This window comes from Schistosoma haematobium, chromosome 7 (assembly GCF_000699445.3).
Source record: "Schistosoma haematobium chromosome 7, whole genome shotgun sequence".
NCBI lineage: Eukaryota > Metazoa > Platyhelminthes > Trematoda > Strigeidida > Schistosomatidae > Schistosoma > Schistosoma haematobium.
This window is the reverse complement of record NC_067202.1, coordinates 8,595,184-8,621,212: the sequence shown is the minus strand read 5'-3', so window position 1 is coordinate 8,621,212 and position 26,029 is coordinate 8,595,184. Positions and strand designations below refer to the sequence as shown.

The following is a 26,029-nucleotide window of genomic DNA, read 5'->3' as shown; positions in this document are numbered from 1 at the left end:
GCACTCACCACACTTTACTATCGCTTATTTCACAGATTAAATAATCTTCGGTCGAACATTTGATATGATCACAAATGGTTTTATTTTACTCATTCTACGTTACCTTTTTTACTCCGATCATCGATCTCATAGTCTCACCTGAACTGCAATCTGATTCATGTATACACAGAGAACTCATCGCGCTAACATTTTCAACAATGCTAAGAAATTTATTTTAATCAAGGAGGTCTAGTGAAGATTACCAAATTTTATAGTTTACATCACGTATTGAATGTAGCCAGACAACCGTCAGATTCAAGGAAGTATTGGAGAGATATTCCGTCCAACTATGGTACTTCTTAGCATTTTCAATATACAGCTGGTGAATTAATTGAAGTTAGGAATGTATTACATTGGATGCAAACTTAACGATTTGAAGATTCAGTTGTGGATGCATATTGTAGAGAAGTCCAATACTGTGGCTTAATAGCTGTCCAGTGCCTCCAGCTTTTTAATGGCTATTTATGTACAGTCAGTCCGCGATCTAAACTATGTTTATTTACTTAAGTTCAGAACCCATTTTCAGTTTGATTACTAATTTAGACTCAGAACCTCATGAGAATTTGTTTTTACAATAGACTATTCATTGATTCGCTCAAATATCCAAGTAATACAAAATTCTAAACAAAACATAAGAAATTGGAAATTATTCATTTTTCAAGATATTCAGGGTAGATAATAGATCATTTAATTTAGGAAACAAACAAATTCAAGTTCGATTGAAGTTGGTTAGTCACACTAAATGATTCATGATGCAATGATTAAAGAAATGATTACTATTTCTATTTGCAATATCTATACATTTTACAGTTCAGATTAACTGAATAACACTTTAAAACTAACACAGTAATATACACAGGGTTTTCTCGCGATTAACTCTAAACATCAAATAGGTTTGGTTATTTTATGAAGCAAGAGTATTGAAAGGTTAATATACTACTGATGACTTCATGAACTACTAATGTTTTAAATTTCCAAAGCTATGATATTTATCTGGTTTTTATATACACCTTAGTAAAACTGTTGAGTCTTTCTGGATTAAAAATTAATGTTGAGTAATATTGACTAAAAAAAATGTAGTCACTTGATGACATACTTGTTCTTCATCTAAACCTGCTTCTCTAGACAATGCTTTCACAACACCAATATCAAGTCTACGTTCAATTCTTTCTAGAAATTCTTCTTTAGCTATTTTACTGTGTTCCGGATGTTGATGACGAAATAAAACTTCGAATTGACGTTCTTTTGCTTGTTTTTGATATTTGTCCATAAGTGATTTATAATGTTCCACATTTGGAGACTCTTGCATCCATGCTGTGGTCGTAACCTGCGACGCGAATTAATAACAAAAGAATATCATTCATATATAAATAATTTAAAATGGGTTAAATACAGTGATATTAAATAAAGTTTGCAGTGTACACTTTGCAAAAGTATTTATCATAAACACTAGGTTGGTTAACAAAAAGCTTTTATTATGAGTCACAAAATAACTGTAAAGAGGTAGCATCTATTTTGTTCTGCTGGTCGTTACATGAAAGTAGAGGTGTTGATAATAAAAATAACAGTGGTAACAGTCACAGTAATAGTCTGTCGATAACTTTGAAATTATATTTCAAAATAGAATATCAAATTATTCGAAACTGTAGACTGCTTCTTGATAACACAATTAGGAGTAGAAATCTAATTAGTCAGAACAATAGCAGTTCAGAAGTTCAGGGATGGTGTGGAGTATCTAGACTTCTGTCATGACTGATGTTCCCCATGATATTTAAACTCATGTTACCAGGTGTTCCTATCAGAAATATTATTGTGAGTAGTAACTTTCATGGAACACAAATCTTGGTGGTTTTTAGTGACCTCACTTACATATTATTGTTGTTTTTTCTAGGTTAGAATCTAAGATTTGTTATTTTCACAATTTATTTGTTGCTGTTCACTAAACTATGTACGAGACATTATAATACGCACACCTTTAAATACAGTATTTTGAATTTAAGTAAATAGGAAGTTTGATTTCAGAACTTTTTAATACTTTATCTACAGCCATTAACTATACATTTATTACTCATTTATTATGATTTATTTAATATCAAATAAGATTTTTTAGCTATCATTGCATAGAAACTAGTCCTTCATAGATCAATTTACTCTTACAGTGGCTCATTTTCTTGTTATGCATACCGATCGGGAGAGGAAAAAAACGGAAAACAATTCAACCTTTATTTCTGTTCATGAGAGAGAACAATTCCATTTGACTTAGATTGATAATGTTAGTTCAATGATAAAAACTCAAATTAAAGTTATGTTAATACTTACCTGTTTTAATTTGAATCGTCGATTAGGATCCACCTGTAACATACATCGTATAACTTGTTCACAAGAAGTTGATAAATAAAATGGAAAACGTACAAGACCACGAAGTACTTGTGTACGAATATCACCAAGAGATTCACCGGGAAACGGAAATGAACCACAAACAAGAATATATAAAATAACACCTAAGCTCTAAAATATAAAAGAAAATTTATGTAAATGACATTATTTTTCATAACCAATTTTTCATCAGAAGTGTTTTCTATACATAAATTATAATTGTCAAAGATTACTAAACAATTTTCAGTAAAGACATTTCAAATAAATTGTATTCACAAAAATTCAAATGAATTTACATTAAACAGACGAAACAATCAGCACTGAATAGACAATTTTTAATTTGTTGAATCAAATTTATAAAGTCGAAATCTTTGTAAAAATGTAGTCGACATGTGAACACTACCGTAATATACCGGTAAACATTTGCTTACAGCTAGGTCTCGCGATCTAACTTTCTCCAGATTAAAAAATAATTTTTGTAGCGTTTTGAGAGTCCAAATGGTTCTCTCAACGAATCCGTTGCTTTCTGGATGGTAGGCAGTTGTTCATGTTTTGCGAATTTCCAACAATTCACATAATTCTTTGTACAAATGTACATTCTAATCGTTCAAGATTATTAAATAAAACTTTACTGCACAATCAATTTGAAAATTAGATACAGTAAAAAAGAAATTACAAAGTAATTTTCTGTCCATGATTTTTAAATAAAAAGAGATCAGTGATTAAGAGCAAGACGAATCGAAACTAGAAAAATATAACATTGTAACAAGAAGGTCATCACTTCTTCAAAGTAGGTTTTTTTAAAAAGAAGAAGTTGGTTACTTAATTATTAACCTCTCCATTTGTCATTTATATTATTGACCTGCATTCATTGAATCAATTTCATTATTTTAATCCAAATTGTTTTTCCCTCTGTTATTTCAATTACGTATTGACATAGTACAAATAACGGAGGTTGGTAGAGTTCATTTTACTTATTTAAACAATTGTCTGAGTGAAATTATAGATAGACGAGAGCGTTTACTAGGTTTTGGTTAAGATACTAGGAAATAACTATTTACCACTAAAATAAATGGTTTCCGAAGAATTTATTTCATACAGTCAATGACAGTCACCAATTCCCTTTAATGTGAAAGTAAATCAGTGAAATGAGCAGTAGGGAAGAGAAATTAACGTTGAATTTAATAGAATGTCTAGTATACGAAATGTAATTAAAATGAGGAAATGATGTGGAAAATTACAATCAACAGAATGATACTGAACACAAGATTTAGAGGAAGATAAGGAATAAATTAAATTACGTCAACTTCAGGTCATATCACTCGGAGTCTTCAATCCTAGCTTACAACCATTGTGCAGGTTTCAAAAAGACATTTGGTAATACAAGCAGTTAATTACTGATAGAGTTTATTTTTCGTCCTTGTGCGAACAGGTTTCGATGATTTTCAACCTGCACATGTGCCAGTTAGATTAGGTACCAAGCTAGACGGTGTTTAAGCATAAATAACCCATAGAAACCACCTCAGGCGATGGAAATGATGATCAATGAAATAACTTATTACATCTTTATGAATATCCAATCGATAATCTTTAATAAGCTATATAAGACAAATATTCTACGTATTAAGAGATTTGTAACGTACCCATACATCGGCCAATGTTCCATCGTATGGTTCACCTTTAAACAATTCCGGTGCAGCATATTGAGGACTTCCACAATGTGTAGATAATAATTGATCATTTTGAAAAAAATTGCAAAATCCAAAATCTATCAATGAAGTGAAAAGAGATTCGTAAAAAAATATACTGATAAGTTATTTTGTTCGAACAAAAAATATGTGATATTTAGCTTAATGGTTCCTATTTTGCGAAGAAACTCTGATCATCTATATGCTTCTTTGACATGTACTGAGAGGATTTATTTAAAACTTGGATCAAGTTATAACTATTTATGTGATTTGATAACACATTAATTTTCTCTTGAACAAGAGATTCAACTATGAAAGGTAGTTGAACTTCAATTAAATCTCTTGCATGATGTGATAATGGATGTGAATCGATATGTGAAGATAGAACTTTCTAAAATCTACAGTTTCATTACATATTTGAGAAAATATTTTTATCACTTGAAATTTACAAAACACAAAAGGATAAATGTAATAAAAGTACTTCGAAAAAACTTATTAAATAATTATCAGTTTAGGGTTGTGGAGATTGGTGAATTTCGACAAGACCATGATCCGATCAATGCTAGAAAACCATTGAAAATCTGGAAGCAATTGGCAGCCGTTTAATCTGGGAGTGGTTCTCTCTATTGGTGTACATCCACGATCCCGCACACTGGAATCAAACACAGAACCCCCGGTCTTGTACGCTAACGCTTGACCGCTAGATCACTGAGCCCGGATCCAACAGTGTTAATGTCTGTCTTCAATCAATCTACGGTATTGCTCAATCATGTTCCGTTTTCTTAGGTGGGTAACTGCCTCACACCCAACGCATTTGGATTCCATTGTTCACGCATTCTCATAAGAACTCCGTGAATTATCTCTCGAAGATAGTCACTAGTGAGCACATGATAATTATCAGTATATGGTTGTGGAAATTAGTGGATTCCATTGAAATCATGAACAGAAAAATGTAATTTTCCATATATATGACCGGAAATTTAACACTTTATAAAAATTGGTTAGTAATGCAATGAACAATTTTGATTTGTTTAACAGAAAAGATCCACTCTGTTGGTTGGTGTGAAATTTATATATACATATAAGCTGATCAAAGTTTTTAAGCTTTTGGATCAATGTTTCAGCGACTATATTTTATGATTATAAAATAATTGAAGATAGAAAGAACTCGCACAACAACGACTAGCGTTAGGTAGACTAAAGAGGCTTTCAGTTAAAATCTTGATAAAATTTATGATAATAATAATAATTCTATTGATGATGAATTTTAGTGTAGCAAATAATTCTTAGAATCAGTCAATTCATTTTCAGAATGTGTGTGGTTCATATACACGGATTTAAGCTTTATTGTTTGAGTGTGGCCTATTGGTACTACAAGTCTGATCTAATTTTGATCAGTTTTATAGACAAGCTCTTACTTCTATGTACATATAGCAAAATAATAATTTGAATCACTAACTTTAAAATTTAAACTCATTCAGCACCAATCTACCAAAACCATTACACAAGATGACTAATTTCATATTTTGTGCAATAGTTACACTTCTCAAACACATGATTCTATATACTAATAAAGTCAAAAGGGTCTGTAGATACAGCTTTGTAGGATGTGAAGAGGATTTCCGTTGATGTCACAAAATAAAAAATCACAATCAATAGAGTGAAAATTCCAAATTTATCATTTGGTAAATAAACAAGGAACGAATTGAGCGAAGAATTTTTTTCAATTAGTTTTTCATCATGGCTCTACACTAATATATATATATATATGTTTTACAATAATAATAAAATACTCATCGAGTGGATACGTTACGTAATAATTACATAATGACATTTAAATTAACATTGAGTAATTAGAAGAAAGAGGATTATTAATATTCAAAGTAATCAAGAAGTTACTACGTTGTGTAATATAAGAAACAAAGAAAGAACAGAATTTTAACGGATGGTCAATAGGATAGTAGTTACGTAAAAATCAAGAGATGAATGTTGAGAAGTTATAAGGTTCAAATGCAATAGAAATAAAATTACAGAGATTAAAAAAAAAGAAGTGGAAGAAGTATGAAAAATTTTATATTGAAGGCCAGGGCAGAGAAAGTGGTTGTACGAATTTCTTTTGGATGCAAAGGTCAGGTTTGTGAACATGGATTGCGATGGCTTCTGCAATGTGCAAAAGGCGCACTCGTAAACCATGTGGTAGATTTGATGGAATATTGTAGATAACCTTAGAAGCTCTATTCAATTCGACTTGATGACCTGTGTCAACCAAGTGAGAGAGAATAGAACCTTTAGTCATTTTCACCTGTCCTTTGCTTAGCCATGTCGGATGATGTTCTGTAATGCGGTGACGGACCTGCCGAATTGTACGCCCTATGTAACTGGCTCCACAGGAACAGTTGAAACGATAGATACACATAGATTTGGCGAATTCCGGCAGTCTGTCTTTAATGGATGTTCTTATTTTCGGGTGGTTGTAGAAGATGACATTTAATTTGACAGCATTAAACGTTTTTTGTACAGCTCTTCGTATTTTCTGAGTCATGACTTCTTCAATGGTCATTTATGAATTGTAGTTTTATGAATAATACCTTCTTGGGGACGGTGGGTATTTTTGTCCTCGTTTTCTCCGTCATATGTTTGTTCATGAATTTCATGGGGTACCCATTCAGACTGAGTAGGTTCCGAATATTGTTCAATTCTTCTTCAATGGTGTCTTCAGAGCAAATCATTCTAGCACGATGTGTTAAGATCTTTATCAAGTTCCTTTTGTATCTGATTGGTACTGCACTGTGGAAATGAGTGTATTGACCTGCTGCTGACTTTCTGTGTACCCTTCTTTTTACTGTTCCGTCTGTTCTTCTAGTTAGTTGGACGTCTAGAAAAGATATGCTAATATTCTGTTCATCTTCTGATGTAAAGTTAATTGATGGATCGACGTTATTAAACATATTAAGTAAATTGTGCTTATCATTTTCTTTTTCTAATACTATGAAGGTATCATCTATATAGCGATAATAAGTTGGGAAATGGGTAACTGTACTTTTAAGTGGTCCATTTTCCAGTTTTGCAGGGAAAATATTAGCCAGTAGAAGGCCCAATGGTGATCCCATGGTGACATTTGCGTTAAAGGTTCTCAATGAGTATCTGAAGTATAGCGCAAGGCTCAGTGAGGCGATGACAACTGTTGATTTTATAAAGGAATGTATAGAAACCAACTTGTATCCAAAGTTGTATTGGAAATCTTTGCGTCGCTCTCGAGTTCGACCAAATGGAAGGACTCTCAAACGCTTCGCCCTTAACCGAATCGATTCTCTAAACTCATACATTACCGAGATGGTAAAAAATATCAACGAGAGAATTTACGCGGTAGAAGACCTCCCTGATAAATTAAGACAACAATATCTCGACTATGTCGAGATGGTTGTTAACTTAATAAAAGAAAAGAAAAGAATGAAACTTAAGAAAAATCTAGACAAACAAATTTCAGAAATGAAATTTCCATCTAATCCAGATCAGTACGTACACAATTCCTCTAGTGTTATGCTGGACAAAACTGCGTTAGAAGCGTTATCACTTGGGCCTAAGTTTTGTGACTTTAAGAAAACAGTCAATAAAATGGACGTTGAAATTCAATTCGAAAATCTTTATGCTCAAACGTCAGAAATAGTAACTTCATCAAAAGATAATGTCGAAAGATTTAAATGAACACTAGTTGACTGTTGTTTTAAATACGTAAATCATAGACATAACACGAAATTGATTTTGACGAAAAAACATACAGAAGCTCTAAGAAAACTTAAAACTAATGACAATTTATTAATCACGAAACCTGAAAAAGGATATGGGATAGTACTCATGGATGAAAATGACTACATAAACAAAATGAAAGCCCTTCTAAATGATAAAAGCGAATTTCAGAAAGTGGCTGTGAAAAACGACATAGCAGACAAGATTGAAAAACAACTAACTGATTCACTGAAAGAAATTAAATAACAAGGTTTTATTTCAGAAAAGGTGTTCGAAATGTTGAAACCTACAGGAACAATTACACCAAGACTATATGGCCTACCAAAAATACACAAAAGTGGCTTGCCCCTTCGACCAGTATTAGATATGAATAACTCAGCGTACCACCATTTGTTTCTTATATTACACAACGTAGTAACTTCTTGATTACTTTGAATATTAATAATCCTCTTTCTTCTAATTACTCAATGTTAATTTAAATGTCATTATGTAATTATTACGTAACGTATCCACTCGATGAGTATTTTATTATTATTGTAAAACATATATATATTAGTGTAGAGCCATGATGAAAAACTAATTGAAAAAAAATTTCTTCGCTCAATTTGTTCCTTCTTTATCACAATAAATGACTAAAGTTGAAAAGTATAGGTGCAAGCTTCTAAAAAGTTCTCAATAAGCATGAAACTACTGACTATTCATTTTTGATTTTACAATGATTTTCTAAATGGTATTGGTCCAAGATAAAAAGTTAATTACAAATTAAACAAATCATCAATTACCCTTGAAATTTATAAATTTTGTGTGTAAATCTAGCTTACCAGCAACTTTGATTTTGAAATCAGCATCTAATAAAAGATTTTCGGCTTTTAAATCTCGATGTACAATACCTGAAGCATGACAGAATTCGATTGCACAAACGATTTGCCAAAATAATTCCCTAGCTTCTTTCTCCGTAAATGCATGAGATAGACTGATATGATCTAGTAGAATGATACGCAAAATAAATTGAATCGAACGATGACTATAATATGTAATTAGTATATATGTTTGTAGTAATATTCAAGCTATAAAAATCAATCCATAGAATATCACAGTGAGTAATAATTATATACTAACAAATATATTTGAGCGAGATTTTACAAAGTTCTGTGGTAGTGATCTGTGATTGGTTAAATAAAAGACCAGAAAACACTATCTGACCAGTGGTATTGGCCAAGTATCGCCCATTACCACAAATCCACTAGTGTTAAAGTTGTTAACAAATGATTTTAATTAAGTATTTCAAAGTTATTACGCTTGTTGTTAGAACTGGAATTTCTAGGCTCGGCCCTTGTGTTATCATGAATATACACTGCTAATTAGTACACTGCTTGTCGAACAATCGTCCAATGCTCGTTAATTTATGACAAAAGTTATCTTTAAATCATACATGTATTCATGAAATTTATGATAACCTCTTTACTTCATAAATGCTTATTACACAATAACATTTTGGTGATTTTATTTTTGAAGTGTATTGTATACTATCCACTGAGTATCAGTGTCCATAAACCTCTGACAGTTAATGCTTAAAGATATGTTGAGCAGGTAGCATCATATTAATCAATGACCGTTTGTTCTTCATCTTTCTCACGTCCCTATCTTTTTCTTGTCAATATTTTAGTTTTAAAGTCTGATTATTTAAATGTCCGATTGTTCACTTAGTGTCAGTTAACTAATAAACCACTGTATGTATATCATGAGAAACAATGTAAAAAAGCATATCAGTAAATTAATGTTCATCATGAGTACCATCTTCGAAGTATACTGACATCTGGTTGAATCAAAGACAACTAAAGTTTACAGACTTCTTACAAATGATTGTAGCACAACAGTAACCGTGCTAAGCAAGCGTAGACTGTGAATATCGATCACGTAATGACAAAAACGAAATTTGTTGTTCAGCAGATATATTACAGCTCATGAAAACGTTATAGAGAAAAATGTATAAAGGAACTTTGATTTCAAGAAACCGAATCAGTTTTATTCACAAGCAACATTTGGTTAATTCTATTTAAATATTATATAAGGCAAGAGTGTGATGGTCGAAATAAGATTTGTGAGAATTTGAAATAACATAGTTCCCCATTGAGATATAAAAGATGCTGTATCTTCAGCCTTTAGGTTAACTAAGAATCATCAGAGACCATATGCAACACTCGTGAAAAGATTTTTATGCAAAGTTGTGTGTGTACACCTCCGAAAAGTCAGATACTACGAAAAAACAGCAATCCAGTGCTCCACGGTTTACAGTATTCACCAAGGTAGAGTCACTTTTTGTGTAGTATCCTCTTCAGTAGCAAAAAGAAAAATACTTAGTTGACAGATGGAAAAAATTAAACTCACCGAATACCTCTCCTTTACTAGCGTATTCAGTAACCATAAAAATATTTGATTCTGTTTCCATAACATGATAAAGACGTATGATATGCGGATGTTGACAACGTTTCATCGCTTCAAGTTCTCGAGAGACTTTACCAAGATTTTTAGAACCAATCAAATCTTTGTTCATAATTTTGATGGCAACCTAGGAAGAATTATAAAAATTAAAGAAAGTAAAAAGCGGAAAAAAATGGATTCAAGTTGTCGCTTCATTGAACTCATTCAGGAAAAATACATTTCTGATCTTTAGAAGAGTTAAAACTTTTCTTTCTCTTACACTGCTTTGTAAGTGATTTGCTACATTTTTATAGAAAATAAATAAATAAATTCCGTGTCACCTGGTATTACTCTTAGCGTACATACAGTAGGGCATGAAGTAAATACAAAAACTCAATAAATGAATGATGAAATACGAGCGTATACGAAGATATAATTACCTTTACAGATAATTGAGAATGTTTTCCCAATTTCACCACAGCGAAATTACCCCGACCAAGTGTGGGACCTAAATAATATGGACCAATACGTTGAGGACCATTCGGTTGAACACTATTATTGTTATTTGATTCAGATACATTATTAAAATACCCCATTGTTGGCATCCCATAAACACTTGTTCCGGGCACCGGCGCAGTTATTGTTGCATTTGTTGCTTGTTTTGAAATGTCATTATTATTGTAATCTTGTTTAGACTCTTCTGGGGTCGATGATGTGATATTCATGAGTGATTGTTCATTTTTTGTAGATAGAACTGGTAAATTCAACGTTTCTTGTTCACTGTCTGTTTCACTGATATCTTTCAAAAAGAAAATTGCAGTTGAACATATTAAAAACAGAAATTTTATACAAATAAAATTTCGGGGTAAAACTTTCAGATCTTCATTCATCTTATTATAAAAATGTCAGTTGTCTTTATATTGAGTTGTACTCTCTATCAGATCAGACGTGGGAAAATTGGAGCGTTCAGACTGTTGAACACTTCCATGCCTCTTTTCTTATCATTTGAACATTTAAAAAGTGTTCATCACAAAACCGAAAATCTTCTTTTTTTAACAAAGATGGAATCTGAACTGATGGAAATAACTCTTTAAATGCATTTCGTAAGAAAGACAATAAGAAAGTCAGAGACAAGGTAACAAGAATAAAGATTAGAGGAACCACATTATATAAATTAAAATAACCCAATCGATTTTTGATTTCTCATATAATTTTATTACAATCTTCACCTAAATCATTTTTTATTCCTTCGAAATATAGATCTATTCAATTTCATTCGTGCATAACACTAGTTTATTCAATACATCCAGACAAATACCGTATTATGTTGTTTATGTGACAGAGAGTCCGGTAAAAAACGGTCGTACTACTGTTGATTTTTTCAAATTAATTTTATTAATTTAATAAAAAGGGTACAGTTGAGAGTATAAAGGCGTATGTTGAAACAATCGTTCCGTGAACTACTCACCATTTTTTCTTTTGCATAAAGCTTGGGAAAATTGAGCCAGTAAATTATCACCATGAATTGGACAAATCAACCCTGTTAAAAAAAATAAACTGGTTAAATGAATTGAAGCTTAACTTGCTATTTATTTTTTAAACAAGACATCATTTAAGCGTCAAACTAGATTTATAATTCAGTTGTATGTATTAACCCCTTTCTTAAAAATACATTTATATCGCACTGGTCACTTTTGGTCTACTTCGCGTCATTAAAAAGATATACAAATTTCAAGTTATGATTTAGTTCTAAGAATCTCGTAGAATTTCCAGGCCAATTGTTCCAGGTTGATCTACAATTATCACTACAGACCCAGTTTGTCAGTTATCCCAGAAACTTTCAATCAGCTACATTGCCAGACGTCAAGAGAAGAAACAGTCAACGAATATGAACATAGAAAATGTGCAGAGACAACCAGTAAGAAAGGATTTAAACAGAATAACTTGATTAGGAGCTTGTGAAAAAATTCTTGAGAAGCTCATTCTTATTTGAAGTAGGCGCAGGTGATGTTGCCCATTATGGCAGTTAAAGCTTAGGAATCAAACTGTTTGGCGTAAGACATGCAACACCAAAAATCTTTCACCTAAGATAAAAATTTATTTATTCTAGGGTTAATAATTATAAGTATATTACCAAATTGTGACTGCCTGTGAAATCTACGGGGATTGTTTCGTCCTACTTAGAATTCATGAAGTACATCTACTTAGATTACTCTGTTAATGCCCATTCTCAAACCCAAACTCCCTAGTATAGTTTTATCACTTACTATTTCCTAGCCCCAAATAAAATACTTGATTACGTTTTGTAAAATTATATAAAGGGATGGAATCAGTGTTTAGTTTCCTGAAATCAAAAAACATCTGAAGGAACCTAAAAGTTCACTACTCTGTTGATACTAAATAATCTAGCTATGAAGTCATTTGTGACGGCAGAGGTCAATTTATTAAAGAGTGCGATAAAGGTTTTAAAAATAAATGACATGGCATTGAGATAGAATTCATTTGACGTTAAACGTTTAATCATAGTCAGGAAATCGTACTTTTAGCGTCAATCCGTAAACCACATTGTCAACCTTGAGCAGACGCATATGCTTGAGTTGCATCATTCACAGTTGCTAAGTTATAAGTGAGTTCAAAAATTTTAGGTCATGGGGAATTTTGTATTATCTCGTCATACATATACGTATATTTTATACGAATATTCGTCAAGATTAGAACGAATAGTTTGACAGAAATTGGGCGCCGAGTAAACAGAAGTCATTATATGTGAAAATTATATTTGAAATAATCTCAGCGATTGAAATTTAAATAATTCCAACGTTTCGTCCAGCCAACTTGTCTGGACTTCTTCAGGGTAATACTTAAAAGAAGTCCAGACAAGTTAGCTGGACGAAACGTTGGAATTATTTAAATTTCAATCGCTGAGATTATTTCAAATATAATTTTCACATGTAATATACGTATATGATTACACATTTTGACTTAAACTCATGATCGTTTATTTTTTTGAAATTTCTCCAATCCATTTTGTTCTCTACTGTTATTATATTTGAACCAAGCTTCCAACAGATTCAGTGTCTGTTTATACATTCGTCATTGCAGAATTGCTTGATTTTCAAAGTAATATAATGAGAGAAGCGAAAAGATAACCACCACTTTGAGCACTTAAAGTGAGCATTACGAAGCAAGTAGAAAAAATAAATGAATTATCAGAAAGCGTAATTTACACCATAATATAACTCATTGTGTAGCATTTTAAAACTTAGAATCAAGTTTATAATTTAAAAAGGCAATATTTCTAAGTTGCATTGCCTAAACTGAATAGCTTTTACCTAAAGGGATGTTAATAATGCGAGTTGTTGGAGATTTCCAAGATAGAGTAGAATAAACTGTTGATTAACCTTGATGGAAAATAATTTTAGAGAAGATTAGAGAAAGCATTTTCGATATTTTGTAATAATATATTTAAGACGACGCGTGAGGGTATGCGTTCTGATTGTTATCAGAATATATTGACAGAAATGACAACAGGTGATAAATAACTGTAACGTAGTTCTAACTTTAAATTCGTTTGCTACCACTGCTATGATGGTCCGTTCTTATTTTACCAATACAATAATCTGTATTCTATTCACTAAGGAAATGATGGAGCTCCATTTGAGTTAAGTCACTCGTTGATAATTAAGATTTTGAAAAAATAGTTTATTCTCTATCATTTAATAGCAAATAGAAACTTTCTTGGAATTTCTTGCCTAATTACCGTGGAAATTTCTAGGGACAAGTGATTGAAAAAATGTATTCAAAAAACCAAGTTATATCTTTTAGGAGACCAAATGCTGATACATATTTGCCCCTACCCTAAATACAGATCACGCTTATTAAAAGAGTAATGCGCTGAAATGTGTTACGCCCATTAGTTTACAAGGTGAAAAACATTTCAGCTAAAAATATATTGTAGTAACATCTCGAAATCTCAGACTTACGTGGCCATAAATTAGGAGAGATAAGATGCAATGGCAAATTTTGATTAAACTTGGGCAAATCGATCTTAATAGTCGCACTGTGAACAGAAGGTGGCACAGAATTTATATTGGCATGTGCTGGTGTTTGTGAAAAGAGATTAACCAAGTCATTTTTGGATGGTGGAACAGATGGTGCGTTCATTTTTACATCAATTGGACCTGAAGAGTCTCCATAATTTTTATGAGCTGATAGGAACGTAGCATACTGAAGTTGTTCAGCATTTTGAACTGAAGATTCAGCATAGAAACTACGACGCATCGCTTGATTCATTATAGCCGTTAATGCGACGCTAGGCAAAGGATGTAAATCTACACTACCAAAGCGTTTTTCACGTGCTTCGGTTTCTTCAGTCGATGATGAAGCACTGCTACCACATCTAGTCCCTTTATTTAGTGCACTTGAATAGGCCAGCCTAGCTTTATCACTACCACTGCTGCTGTCCTTACCACCACTACTTTGACTACCTACACTTGTACCTCCCGTTGTTGGACTACCAGTACTACTGCTGGCTCGGCTGTCTTCAGGTGGTGGGAAACGAGGATGAATACCATGGTGTTGCTTGATAGCTGCTACTGGTGAATGAAAAATGGGCTTGTCGCTGGATACGGCAACTGTTTGTGCATTGCTTGGTGCATGGCTGTTCGATTTTGTTGAAAGATGGCTGTGATTGGCAGATACAAGAATTTTCAGGTTATATTCCTCTCCCTCAGTGCAAGAAGTCTGTCTATATTTCGGCAACGGTAAAAATAGCAGTAAAGCATTTAATTGGAACATATGTGAGCAAGTACAAGTATCAAACGTAAATAACAAGATGTCTGGCTCCAGTAATCTAAAAACCTTCAGCTGATGTGGTCGGCTTCAATACTAAAAAAGTTTCTTTCGATTACGTAAAGAAGTCATAAAGTGTCAGTTTTGATTTTACTTACATGTCTTCATAGACTTTCAGTTGATAAACGCATTCATAGAGCTTATAATAACAAGAACTGTCATCTTTTTTAAAATAGAACCTAATTCTTCAAAACGATGTGAATAGCACCTTTTACATTACAAGAAATAAGCAACATAAAGTAATTTGACTTCATGACTTTTGTCCAACAATTACTGGCGAACAACACAAAGCTAACAATTCATTCGTCGGAGCAATTATTTAATGATTCCATCAGTCCTGACGTGAAAATACTTTATTCGTGAACAAGTGAAATCGTTTAGGGGTTAAAAAGCAATTTTTCATAAACACGCAAGCCTTACAAAAGTCAAGTTTTTTTCATAGACATCATTGAGTTACATTGAGTCTGCAAATTTAACGAATACATGTTAGGTAGTCACAAATTTAGTATAAAAGCGCGTGAAAAAAATAAACAAATATCTTATTATTACAAAAATGTACCTACGGGAAGGCGACTTCATCTTGCTCCATTTGTCGAAACAGTTGTGGAGGATGTTTTCTTTTCTGTAACCCTCCATTTTTGCCTTCATTGTTTGCCATCGGTGATAATAACGCTTAAAATTTTAAATCCTTGTAAAATCAAGGCTAGATATAATCAATCAGCTCATTGGAAAACTTGTAAGCTTCTAGTGATAACACTGTCTATAAGAGGTTGTGGAACGGAGAAATAAAAAATACGAACTCATAAACGGCATCTAAAAACACAAAAATGAACACTATGAACAGCTTTCCTAGCTGGTTAATAAACGAATTAGTGCTAAACATTGTTTTGCTAACTAAAGAAGAAAATATGGAGAGTCAAGTCATTTTTCTTTCCCGTACAACCACCGAATCGGGATCAAATTGTTATTTTCTAAAAAAACCCTAAGTAAAGAGGGAGGTTCTATAAAACTTACCAATGTAAAATGATGAGTTTTTCAATGGTTATAATTATCAATACTTGCTTTCAATAGTGAAACGCCATGATATTTATATTAGGGAACAAAATGATTTTAGAAAGGCTTGTTATACTCGACAAATCTGCTCATTGCAAGAGATGATTAGGCTGAAGCGAAAGATAGAAGTATTCTGGAAGATGTAACTTTAACAGGTTTAAGTAAGGCCCTCGACAAAGTCTCTCATCTGAGTCCGTAGTTGAAGCCGGAAGGTATTAGGATCCGTTATGAAACCATAAACTGGACAAGTGACTCTCTGAACGATAGTAGAAAACGGGTGCGGACAAATGGGGCTCTACCGGTGTGAAGTTGCCCAAGATACAATCCTTAGTCCTCTTTTGTTTACGTTATTTAAACGAATTATTGACTGCAGCAAATTTATCTGTTTTACTCTGTTCAAATGACATAAAGATTTGGAGACTCATAAATAGTAGGTCAATTAGATAAATATTACGGGATCACCTAACTTCAATGGTTGAATAGATGGATAAGTGATCATTAGAAGTTAACTCTAACAAGAATGTGAGGATGAAAATTAATAAATGCCACGATCAATATCACTACACAATATATGGAGTTGTGTTACCTAAAGTAATGGAGTTTAAGGATCTAGGAGTGTTAATACTCAACGACCTCAAACAGAGAGTGCTTACAACGCAGTCGACGTCAAAGGTTTCAAAGTCTCTTGGTGTATTCGTACGTCGTTTCAACACCTGGACGAAAAAATGTTTGTAGTATTACACCCGACTTTGTGAGGCCTCTTTTGGAATATTGGATTCATGAAGTGAGTCCTTCTTTCAAATGTGAGGCGTTTTTGCAAAAACCAGTTCAATGGAGGGAGACCGAAATGGTAAAAGGTCGCATAACGACCAACGATCTTGTCATTATTGTCTTATCTTTTCCTCCCATTTAGAAATGACTATCCGGGCTGATATTATAGGAAACTTCAAAAACCGAGATCAAGTCATTTACGTCTAGAGTTCCGTTTCTCGCAAACGGTAGTAAATCACTGATATACTCTGCCAGAACACGTATTATCAGCACAGTCTGTTTTAAAAGTGGTGATCGAGCTCCAAAACATTACGGACTTCAAAAAGCAATATAGGTTTATAGAACTAATATCCCAACTACTGAAGGTTTTTAGTAAATACATGAACTGCAGAAAAACAAAAATGGATACGCCTCGATTATTTTCCTACAGAGAACAGTAGCAGCGACTTCAAGATGCGTTTTCGCTTTGTTTCTTCCTATTTTCTGAAGGAATGTCTACTTTTGTCCTATTTTTCATTTGTTCCAGATTTTAGGAAAGGTTTTAAAGCTTTCCTCTCATAGTTTTAGCGTCATATCAATCTGAATCTCGTTTTCCTAAGACATTAGGCATAGGTTGTTTAAGCATACACTCACACCGACTATTATTACAAAACTAGTTAAAATGAAACCAGCGCAAACAAATTACGGAACACCATGCATCCGAATAACCCTCGTCAAAAAGTTCATGCTAATATTCAATACTCACTATTCATGAATTAACCCTCATCTCAATGATTGTAAGAATGAACAGCTACGATTAAACAAATCAAAATCCTAGAGCCTTTGTGTTTATTGTCAAATTCACGTCGTCTGAGCATTTTGTGGTTCATTGGTTCAGCACGATAATAGTTTCATTTACATTCCAATGTTTTTGTAACAACAAAACGAAGAAAAATTCTTTTCACTTTGTTCGTGACACTTTCTGCGTAGCCATATTTTCACTCAATATCTACCGTTTATCTATATCGCTCGTAAACGGACATTAACTTGCTGGTTTATACATACGCTCCTTTGGTATTAAAATGAATTCTGTCTCCATCGACTATTCTTTTGCTTTATTGGCAACAGCCTGTGACGGAAAATTGTTATGAGGTTATGTCATCGTTTTGTGTCTTTTTACACTAAATAAGACTCCTGTCCAGAATAATTTACATTATAATGTTTATTTTGGCTTATTATTAACTGTGCGTAATACTCTATCTTGAATATATCCATTTACATGGGGAACCGAAAATATGAAGAGTTCAATATTTTTCCTCGAAACGATAGTTTTTGATCCATTCACTAACATTTTGGCGCCTTTTCCTGTTGGAAGTGATTGTTTTGTACATTCACAATGTATTTATCTGAGTTTGAATGCATTAGATAGGGTAAAAATTCAGTTATATGTTGGTAGCTCCGCAGATACACAAACGAAACAGAATAATGCGTGACAACCTGTAAATTTTATAGGGCTCTTTCACTGTCAAAAAACAAGGAAACCTGATGGTAGTGACGACAGTTTCTACTTTTTGATCTTTCAGTCATCTTTTCTACGTACTGGTTAAGACTTTAGGTTCATAGTTTATGGTATATACGGGCAGCGAATTCTGAATAATTCCTGATACGTTAGCTCGGTGACCAATAAATATGACTAGTAAGTATTTACCGGAGTGCTGCAAATAAAACCAAAACGAGAACATTCAACGAGTAACTGCTTATTTTTATTCTAGGGATCGGGCGTCGTTTGTGCTGGGTATTGACAGTAGTGTATATTCGATACACTATATTGGGTGAAAATTTTTGGAACACATAATCTGCTTGTCCATGTTAAGTGAAGAATGAGCTCATTGAATCTTGCACAAAGCTACAGGTTCAAGGTATTTATTCGAACCACCAGCTGCACAGAATCGGGATTAACACCTCGACAAACGATGGTTTTATATCTGCTGTCCAGAAATATCACAAAAATACAAAACCAACATACCGAGATAATAAAGTTAAATAATCAGTAGTAAATTATACTTTGGTGAAATAACAACCAACGATGTCACGTTCACGGATGTTAGCACCTGACTTATTTGCTGCGTCAAGATAGAATCGAGGCCTGGAATGAAGCCCAGAATCATCTGCCTCTCTAGCAGCCCGTGTACATTGTATCTGCATTTAGCAGTAAAGAAGGATGATGATAGAGATAGGGACTGGCATACTTGTTGGGATTATGGAAGTCTTAACATTGTAATAAAACTAGATAGATATTTGGACCAGCACATTCAGGAAATCTCATTGGATCTAAATGTAAAGCTCATTTTCGGGAAATCGATCCAGTACGTGCCTGATACCCAATACCAATAGCTCAAGATATGTCAATTTTCATCGTCGGTTATAGGTAACCCTCGTGCTATTGATAGAAGAAACCAGACAAGTAGTGAATAGGTCTTTATTTCGATCTTAGCGCAGTCACAGTGGAGCGTGGGATTATCTGTTCAGACAAACAAAGGCTCTCAACATTCAATATAAGATAATAGGGAATATAACGCTTATACAAAACAAGGAAGTGAATGAATACTTGAACAATACTGTTTTGGCATATGCTTGGTTGTTTGAGGTCAACTCTTAACCAACCAACCTAAGCTGTTACAGGTTCACTTTGTATTATTCAGCCATCCTAAAACCGTCAACTCAGGGAATAAAAAGCGGGGCCGAAATGTTTATGTTATCTTACGAAGAGAAGGATGCTTTGTTTGCATACGAATAAGAGATCTCTGACACTGCGATGCTGTACCACTTAAGTCTAGACCCAAAGAAGACGCTGGTTTTGTAACCAGACGCTTCCAATGTATTCATGGACCTGGCGTCACGATGACGAGTAATTATTGAAATTAGACCCCTAACTTTTTCCTCAAAACTCGAGCCTGCTCAAACGACGTTTAACACATTCAGGAGAGACATATTAGTCGTTTACGTGACTGTCACGAATTCTGGCCTTTGCTGCAAAGCAGATATATCTTGATACTGACTAATTACAAAGCATTGACATACGTTTTTATTGCCGTCTAACAGTCAAAAAAATACATGTTCTATAAAGACTGCTGAAGTATTGTTTATGAGGCAGCCTATGGTTCATCAGGTATATCTATCTGTCTGAGTGGAAGGACTGAATAATGAGATGGGTTCGATTATACCCAAATTCACATGTCGAATCCATGTATCTAGCGTCAGGAAATCATCGAGTGTTTTGATTGTGTGCTGTTAAACATTGTTGCATTGTTGTTCCATGAAAGTCCTTATCCACGTTCTAAGGTCTGAGTTTAGCATGTCAAGCAAAGCGTTCGTTTATGCTTTTGGTGTTCGCTCGAAATTCCAGGGTGTGATAGCGAGTAGAAATTTTGAGATACACGTTTGTAGCGCACTCCACAGAATGCCTAGTATCTTTTAAATCATCACAAATGACAGTGAGATTGAATGAAGAAAATTGAACCTGTTAAGGAATTAGTATAGACTTTCTTTGCATAATTTTGAACCAGTATCAGCTACTTTTAGCTTTACTATGTTGGCTCAACCCATTTTCAGGCCTTGGTTTAAATAACAGACATTTTTGGGATATAACGTCAGCAATGACATTTGAATTCTCCTTAATGTATTGCATATCTGTTGTGACATGCGAGATATAGTCCAGTCGTTGTGCTTCCCGCGGTGAATGTCGATCGAGTGACATACTAGAGGAATAATACAAATGTTTATGATTTCATTTCTGTGTATCCCTGTCCTTGGAATAAGAAGACAAAGCGCGTCATTGATACGAATGTCGCTATTAGTACGGGCCCGTGATGCTATGGTGTGAAAGTGCTGAGAATAAGTGTTCAAAAGAAAAAAGCAAGCAACAGGACGATGTCGCGAAAGTTTTATCCCAAATCTCTTTTAATGCAGTTTACGACGCATCGGTGTATAACATAAGTTTAGTTGCGGGGTTGAAATTTTATTGTGATAGCAAAATAGCATTGCGCGGGGCTGAAAGATAAGGCGTTCGTTCTTCCAGGACATTCTTCTGTTACTCACGTTATTCTTTAGAAGATATTTTTTGGGGCTGAAAAAATTAAGTACAATTCGGCATTCAACGTCAAAAGCAACTGTACATGCCTGCAATGTAGCTCAGGATAGTTAAGGTTAACGCCGACATTCTCATGATACGGTTTGATACATTGTCGGTCAGTACGGTGTCTAAAAATGTTCAAAGCAGGCACATTAGATTTGCTCTTCGAAGGGTTTATTACGACTCCATAACTTTTTTAAATGGGTGAATAAAATACATAGACTATGCGAATGTTCATTAATGAAGATAGTGGCAATTAGAACGTCAACATAAACGAATACGAAGTTCAGTTCTCGAGTCACTTAACCCATTAATCTCCGAAAAGTTTAGGTTGCTTTGTTTCGTTCGGATAGCATTCTTAAGAATTCAGAGAGACTAAAATGTGTTATGTTAGCTGTCGATATTATTTAAATGACATTGATGATACTATTCGTCGACTTCGGTAAGTTATTACTATAAATTACTTTGCTAGCAACTTATCTGAAGTCGTGTGTTGAGCAGTTTCTTCTCGTTGATGTTGAATTTATGTTGCAGATACGTATGATGTCGGCTCCCAATATAGTCTATTTTACCTGACAATGTTTGCGAAACGACTTGGTAGACCAAAATGTAGTGATTGATCGACTGCCGCTTCTACAAATATTTTACTGGCTGTAGTGTTTTCATTTGGATAGATCCCATGCGATTATGTTAATCCCCGCAGCGGAGATAGTATACCGGATATGGAGAAGACTGCCAGTTATATGGCACGTTTCGTGAAGTTTCTTGATCCACTGACGTAAAGCAGTACGGTCTAGCGAATTCCTGTGTTCTGGGACCATATTTCTTGTGGCGCTAACAGATGTCTGTCATTAGTTTTGGTAATCTGCGCCGGGACTTGTAAGATGTTTACTTAATGGAAGATGATCTTGCATTTCGGACATGAATTAATATATATCGATACTCTTTTATCTCTTAGTGTATAACTAATACGTTTTTGGTCAAACACGATTACCGTGTAGTTTAAATATTTTGACGGTGAATACTGTCGATAAAATATGGTGAACCCTTTATTCTTGTTACTGCTCACTTGTCAGGAACGTCACAGCAAGCATTCAATATTTAATTACTGGAACTGTACAATCATTAGATTTTTTATTTTAAGATAACTGATTCGAGTGACTGACAAATTCCGAACAAGCTTTTAGTGGCATTGTTTTAAACAGTGATTCTCTAACTTGAATGGTTTCCGCAACGAAGCAATCAGGGAAAGAACTTTCCGCAAAGCCGCTTCTCAGCGAAGTTATTAAAGATGTTTAAATCACATCCACATCTAGTAATATCAATGCAGTCAGTGTACCCAGACCTTTAATAGATCGAATTACGGAACTCGCAGCAACTCTCATTTCGAAAATGTCGTCAAATATTCAAACAATTAAGTGATATCATGCAGCATTGTAACTCCTAAAAACATCATTTGAAGATTGACTAGATTAATTACGCGTTGCCACATTGAAGTCCTCTACAAACATCTATGTGTTGATCAACTTAAGAATCAAAATTGACGTTGATACAACAACATGTACGTAAGAGAATTTGGGAGCTGCTACATCCTATGTATTTTCAATATTATTAATTTTACTACATGCTGATGATACACTAAACTTATTGAACTGTTTACAAACGTTTTACGATTTCGGTGAATTTTCAGTTAATTTAACAAACAGCCTATTTTCAAATGACAGGACAGAATAAAATGTATTTCTAAAGATATTAAGAATTTGTTATTATCATGCACCTGCAAAATCGTTTAGTATCATAATGGAGCAACATTTCTTTATATATTATTATCTAGTTTTATTTCACAGCAACTCATATAATTGGACACCCTTCTGATAAAACTTTTTTCTAAATAAAAAGGTAATTGGTTATTTCATTGGATGGAAAATCATACACAAGTTGATACTTTATCTGTTTTTTATTAGATGTTTAAAAGATTCTTAACCCATTGAAGCGTTTTCACAGCACTCAATAATCAACGATAACTTAGAAAACACGATAGTTACACAAGGATAGTAATTGATTATTCGAACGAAATAGAAATCAAAATATATTATAAATACAAAAATTAGAGATCGTGTTTGGTCAAACAACAACATCCAGTGATGAATTCATTCTATTATCATCCCCTGGATCAGCAAAAGCTGTTAATTGAAGCTTATTATCAATTTTTCTGAGTAACTCAAAGTATGACCACACGAAAGCGGGAGTAATCTAAGTAAGAATAAACAAAAGATTCACAAATATTTCAGTTACTGCATTCATAGTTCATGAAATGCTTCAATAACAAATATGTGAGGACAAAAATTATCACTGTACAAAGTGCGTTTTTTAATGTAGCTTACAATTCTTCTAGCTTAGTCAAGTGGTTAGTGAGTCACTCTGCTTATGCTAGTTTACCTAGATAAATACGACTGTTTTAGCTTCTCCCACTCACAGTTCGCATACGTGGTTAGCGTCTTTCTAGCGAGTTAGTTTTCTACTGGATGGTGTCGCTAACCCCATGCCCAACCCTCCTCCTTTACCTGGGCTTAGGACCGGCAGTAACTCTAGAAGAGCTAAAGGCGGTTTCCGCATACGTGACTCTGATAAAAAAACATATAGGTAAATGCTAAAGCTTTCAGAAATGAAAATGCGACCTGCTCCACTGTATTATTGTGTTCTATGCATATGAAACAACGTTCCTTCGACAAGGAGGTATTCGACGATTTTCTCTTTTCATTTGTCAATAAATTCAATCCACTTAACTGAAAAAAATCTGTTAGTATTCTAAACTTCGGGAGGCATGAGTTTAGAGGATATCGTTTTCGATAAACTAAGTTATCTTCGAACACCGACTTCACTGAATGTGACGTAATAGGCTATTACATAAAGGATTTCACGCTGATTGCCGTTTTTTAACTGTTAATATTTGTTGAAAAGATGATCGGATTGAAGTTTAGCAAAGTATTTCATTGTTTATAAATTAAATAATAGTTATTACCTTTAAATTTCGTTCCAGACCTATACTCTCACGCAATAAATCATGTACTATTAGAAGTCGTGATTGCACTCTTGTTGATTTGCGTATGTCTTCATGCGTTTCTTCAACTTCGTTGTCTTCTTCTTCATCTGTAACTTCAGCCAATACTTCTTCAAGTCTTTTTTTTCAATTAAGAAAAATAACATAAGACCAATAAAAAAGCATGGTCATATTATCGTTAATTTATTGAAATAGGTAATCTCTATGACTGATGTGAACAGAGAAACAAGAAGCTATGACAAACTACCGAAGCGATTTTTGGGAACGTTATTTAATTTAATTGAGAGCTTGTAAAACAATGACATTTATTTTTGTCCCTAGCTTATTTTATAGACCATAAGCTATCGTTTGATGTATGATTCACTACCATAGCCTTATCTGTCCCAAAGCTATTGTAATTTAGCGTAATCTTTCTGTACCATATAGTTCTACCTAATCTTTAGTTTTGGTCAGAATTTTGTTTTCCTAATTGTTTGTGAGTTATGGTCTTGTTATTCATTTACTTATTCATGTATCTTGTCACACCAATCTGAATTAGAACTAGATCGGAGTGTGAATCGGAAATGGGAATAAATCGAGTAACGTTTCAGTTAACTCGTCTTCTCTCTTTTGCGTGCCTGTCAAGTGATAGAATAATTTTCATCTCTTTACCCCAAGCAGTTAGTCTCACTTCAAACTCACACATACTAGCCTCAAGGTGAAACCAGTCAGCCTATCTTGTCAAGTTCTTAATCTAGATTGAGACAAGTTATATTCTTTATATAAGGGGGTAGATAGATCAAGGATGTAATAATAACAAACATCTAATTTTGATTTATGAAGAACTGAATGTTCATTTAAATTGCATGTCTGTTTAAATGATAGAAACAATGTATAATGATTATCAAGATGTGTGATGAAAATTCAGTTAATTGAAGAGAGAGCACTTTTCATGACAAACTGATATAAGCTAAAAGAAGAACCAGGAACTAACAATAAGCTTATCATAAGTATATCACAGTAGTGTGTAGTGTACAATTTCACCACAAAAGGATACTAGATTAAACAACAAGATTTACTTAACGAACTTAAAAGATAAATATTCCTAAAAATAAGTGATTTCATTGTAACGTTAAGGAGCTATTTAGAAAAGGCTTATGCGTTTTCTATATTATACATCTGAGTATAAAGAAAAATACATTAGTACTCAACAAGATAAGTGTTTATGAATCTCAACCTTACGAGTCAATGGAATAAATTCTAGTAGTAAGTTTACAAAGTCGTTCACATTCAAAATTATATCACTTATGTATCTGATAGTGTGTATTTCAAATAGAAGACCTTTCAGGGTGATCAGATGATAATAACATTATTTTCTCAAATTTGACAGTTATGTAATCACTAGTATAGGGGTTGTGGAGATTAGTAAGTTTTTGATTGAGATCATGAACCTATTGATGTTAGACCACATTTGGAAACCGGGAAGCACTGGATGGCCGTTTCGTCCTATTGTGGGACTCCTCAGTAGTGCGCATCCACGATCCCGCTCGCGGGATTCGAACCCAAAGGTGGTCTAACATCAATCGGTTCATGATCTCAATCAAAAACTCAATAATCTCCACAACCCCTATACTAGTAATCAACATGTACTCACTAGTGACCAGCTTCGTGAGGGAATTCTCGGAGTTCTAGTGAGAAGCCGTGACCAGTGGAGCTAATCCGTGTCGGGTAGAGACAGGTACCTATCTCAGTACAACGGAAGTTGGTCGCGCAATTTCGTGGATTGGTTGATGTTAGAAACTATCACAATTGGATGCCGGCTCAGTGGTCCAGTTGGTTAAGCGTTCGCGCGCGAGATCGAAGGCCTTGGGTTCGAATCCCGCAAGCGGGATCGTGGATGCGCACTGCTGAGGAGTCCCACAATAGGACGAA

The 26,029-nt window shown here is 33.9% G+C and overlaps 2 protein-coding genes across 3 annotated transcripts in view; both read right to left on the bottom strand.

Annotated features, from left to right (window-relative positions):
* Positions 1-17,655, bottom strand: part of SIK3_2 (SIK kinase 3) — a 53,386-nt gene extending 35,731 nt beyond the window's left edge. Inside the window, exons 1-9 of the mRNA XM_051217922.1 lie at positions 15,686-17,655; positions 14,255-15,018; positions 11,740-11,811; positions 10,712-11,070; positions 10,239-10,419; positions 8,672-8,833; positions 4,059-4,183; positions 2,359-2,547; positions 1,136-1,366 (exon numbers count right to left, since the gene is read on the bottom strand). Of these exons, the coding sequence (XP_051064359.1) occupies positions 1,136-1,366; positions 2,359-2,547; positions 4,059-4,183; positions 8,672-8,833; positions 10,239-10,419; positions 10,712-11,070; positions 11,740-11,811; positions 14,255-15,018; positions 15,686-15,780 (2,178 nt within the window). The 5' untranslated portion in view covers positions 15,781-17,655. The remainder of the gene's footprint in view (positions 1-1,135; positions 1,367-2,358; positions 2,548-4,058; positions 4,184-8,671; positions 8,834-10,238; positions 10,420-10,711; positions 11,071-11,739; positions 11,812-14,254; positions 15,019-15,685) is intronic.
* Positions 17,656-23,133: 5,478 nt separating this feature from the next.
* The window catches only part of MS3_00009546 (uncharacterized protein), a gene marked incomplete at its 5' end in the record, with an annotated part of 47,430 nt that continues 44,534 nt past the window's right edge, over positions 23,134-26,029 (bottom strand). The window contains 2 exons of one of the 2 annotated variants that reach the window (XM_051217921.1): positions 23,134-23,310; positions 24,080-24,236. In XM_051217921.1, coding sequence (XP_051064358.1) covers positions 23,182-23,310; positions 24,080-24,236 — 286 coding nt within the window. In that variant the 3' untranslated portion in view covers positions 23,134-23,181. The remainder of the gene's footprint in view (positions 23,311-24,079; positions 24,237-26,029) is intronic. The other variant, XM_035730448.2, reaches the window with a different exon arrangement.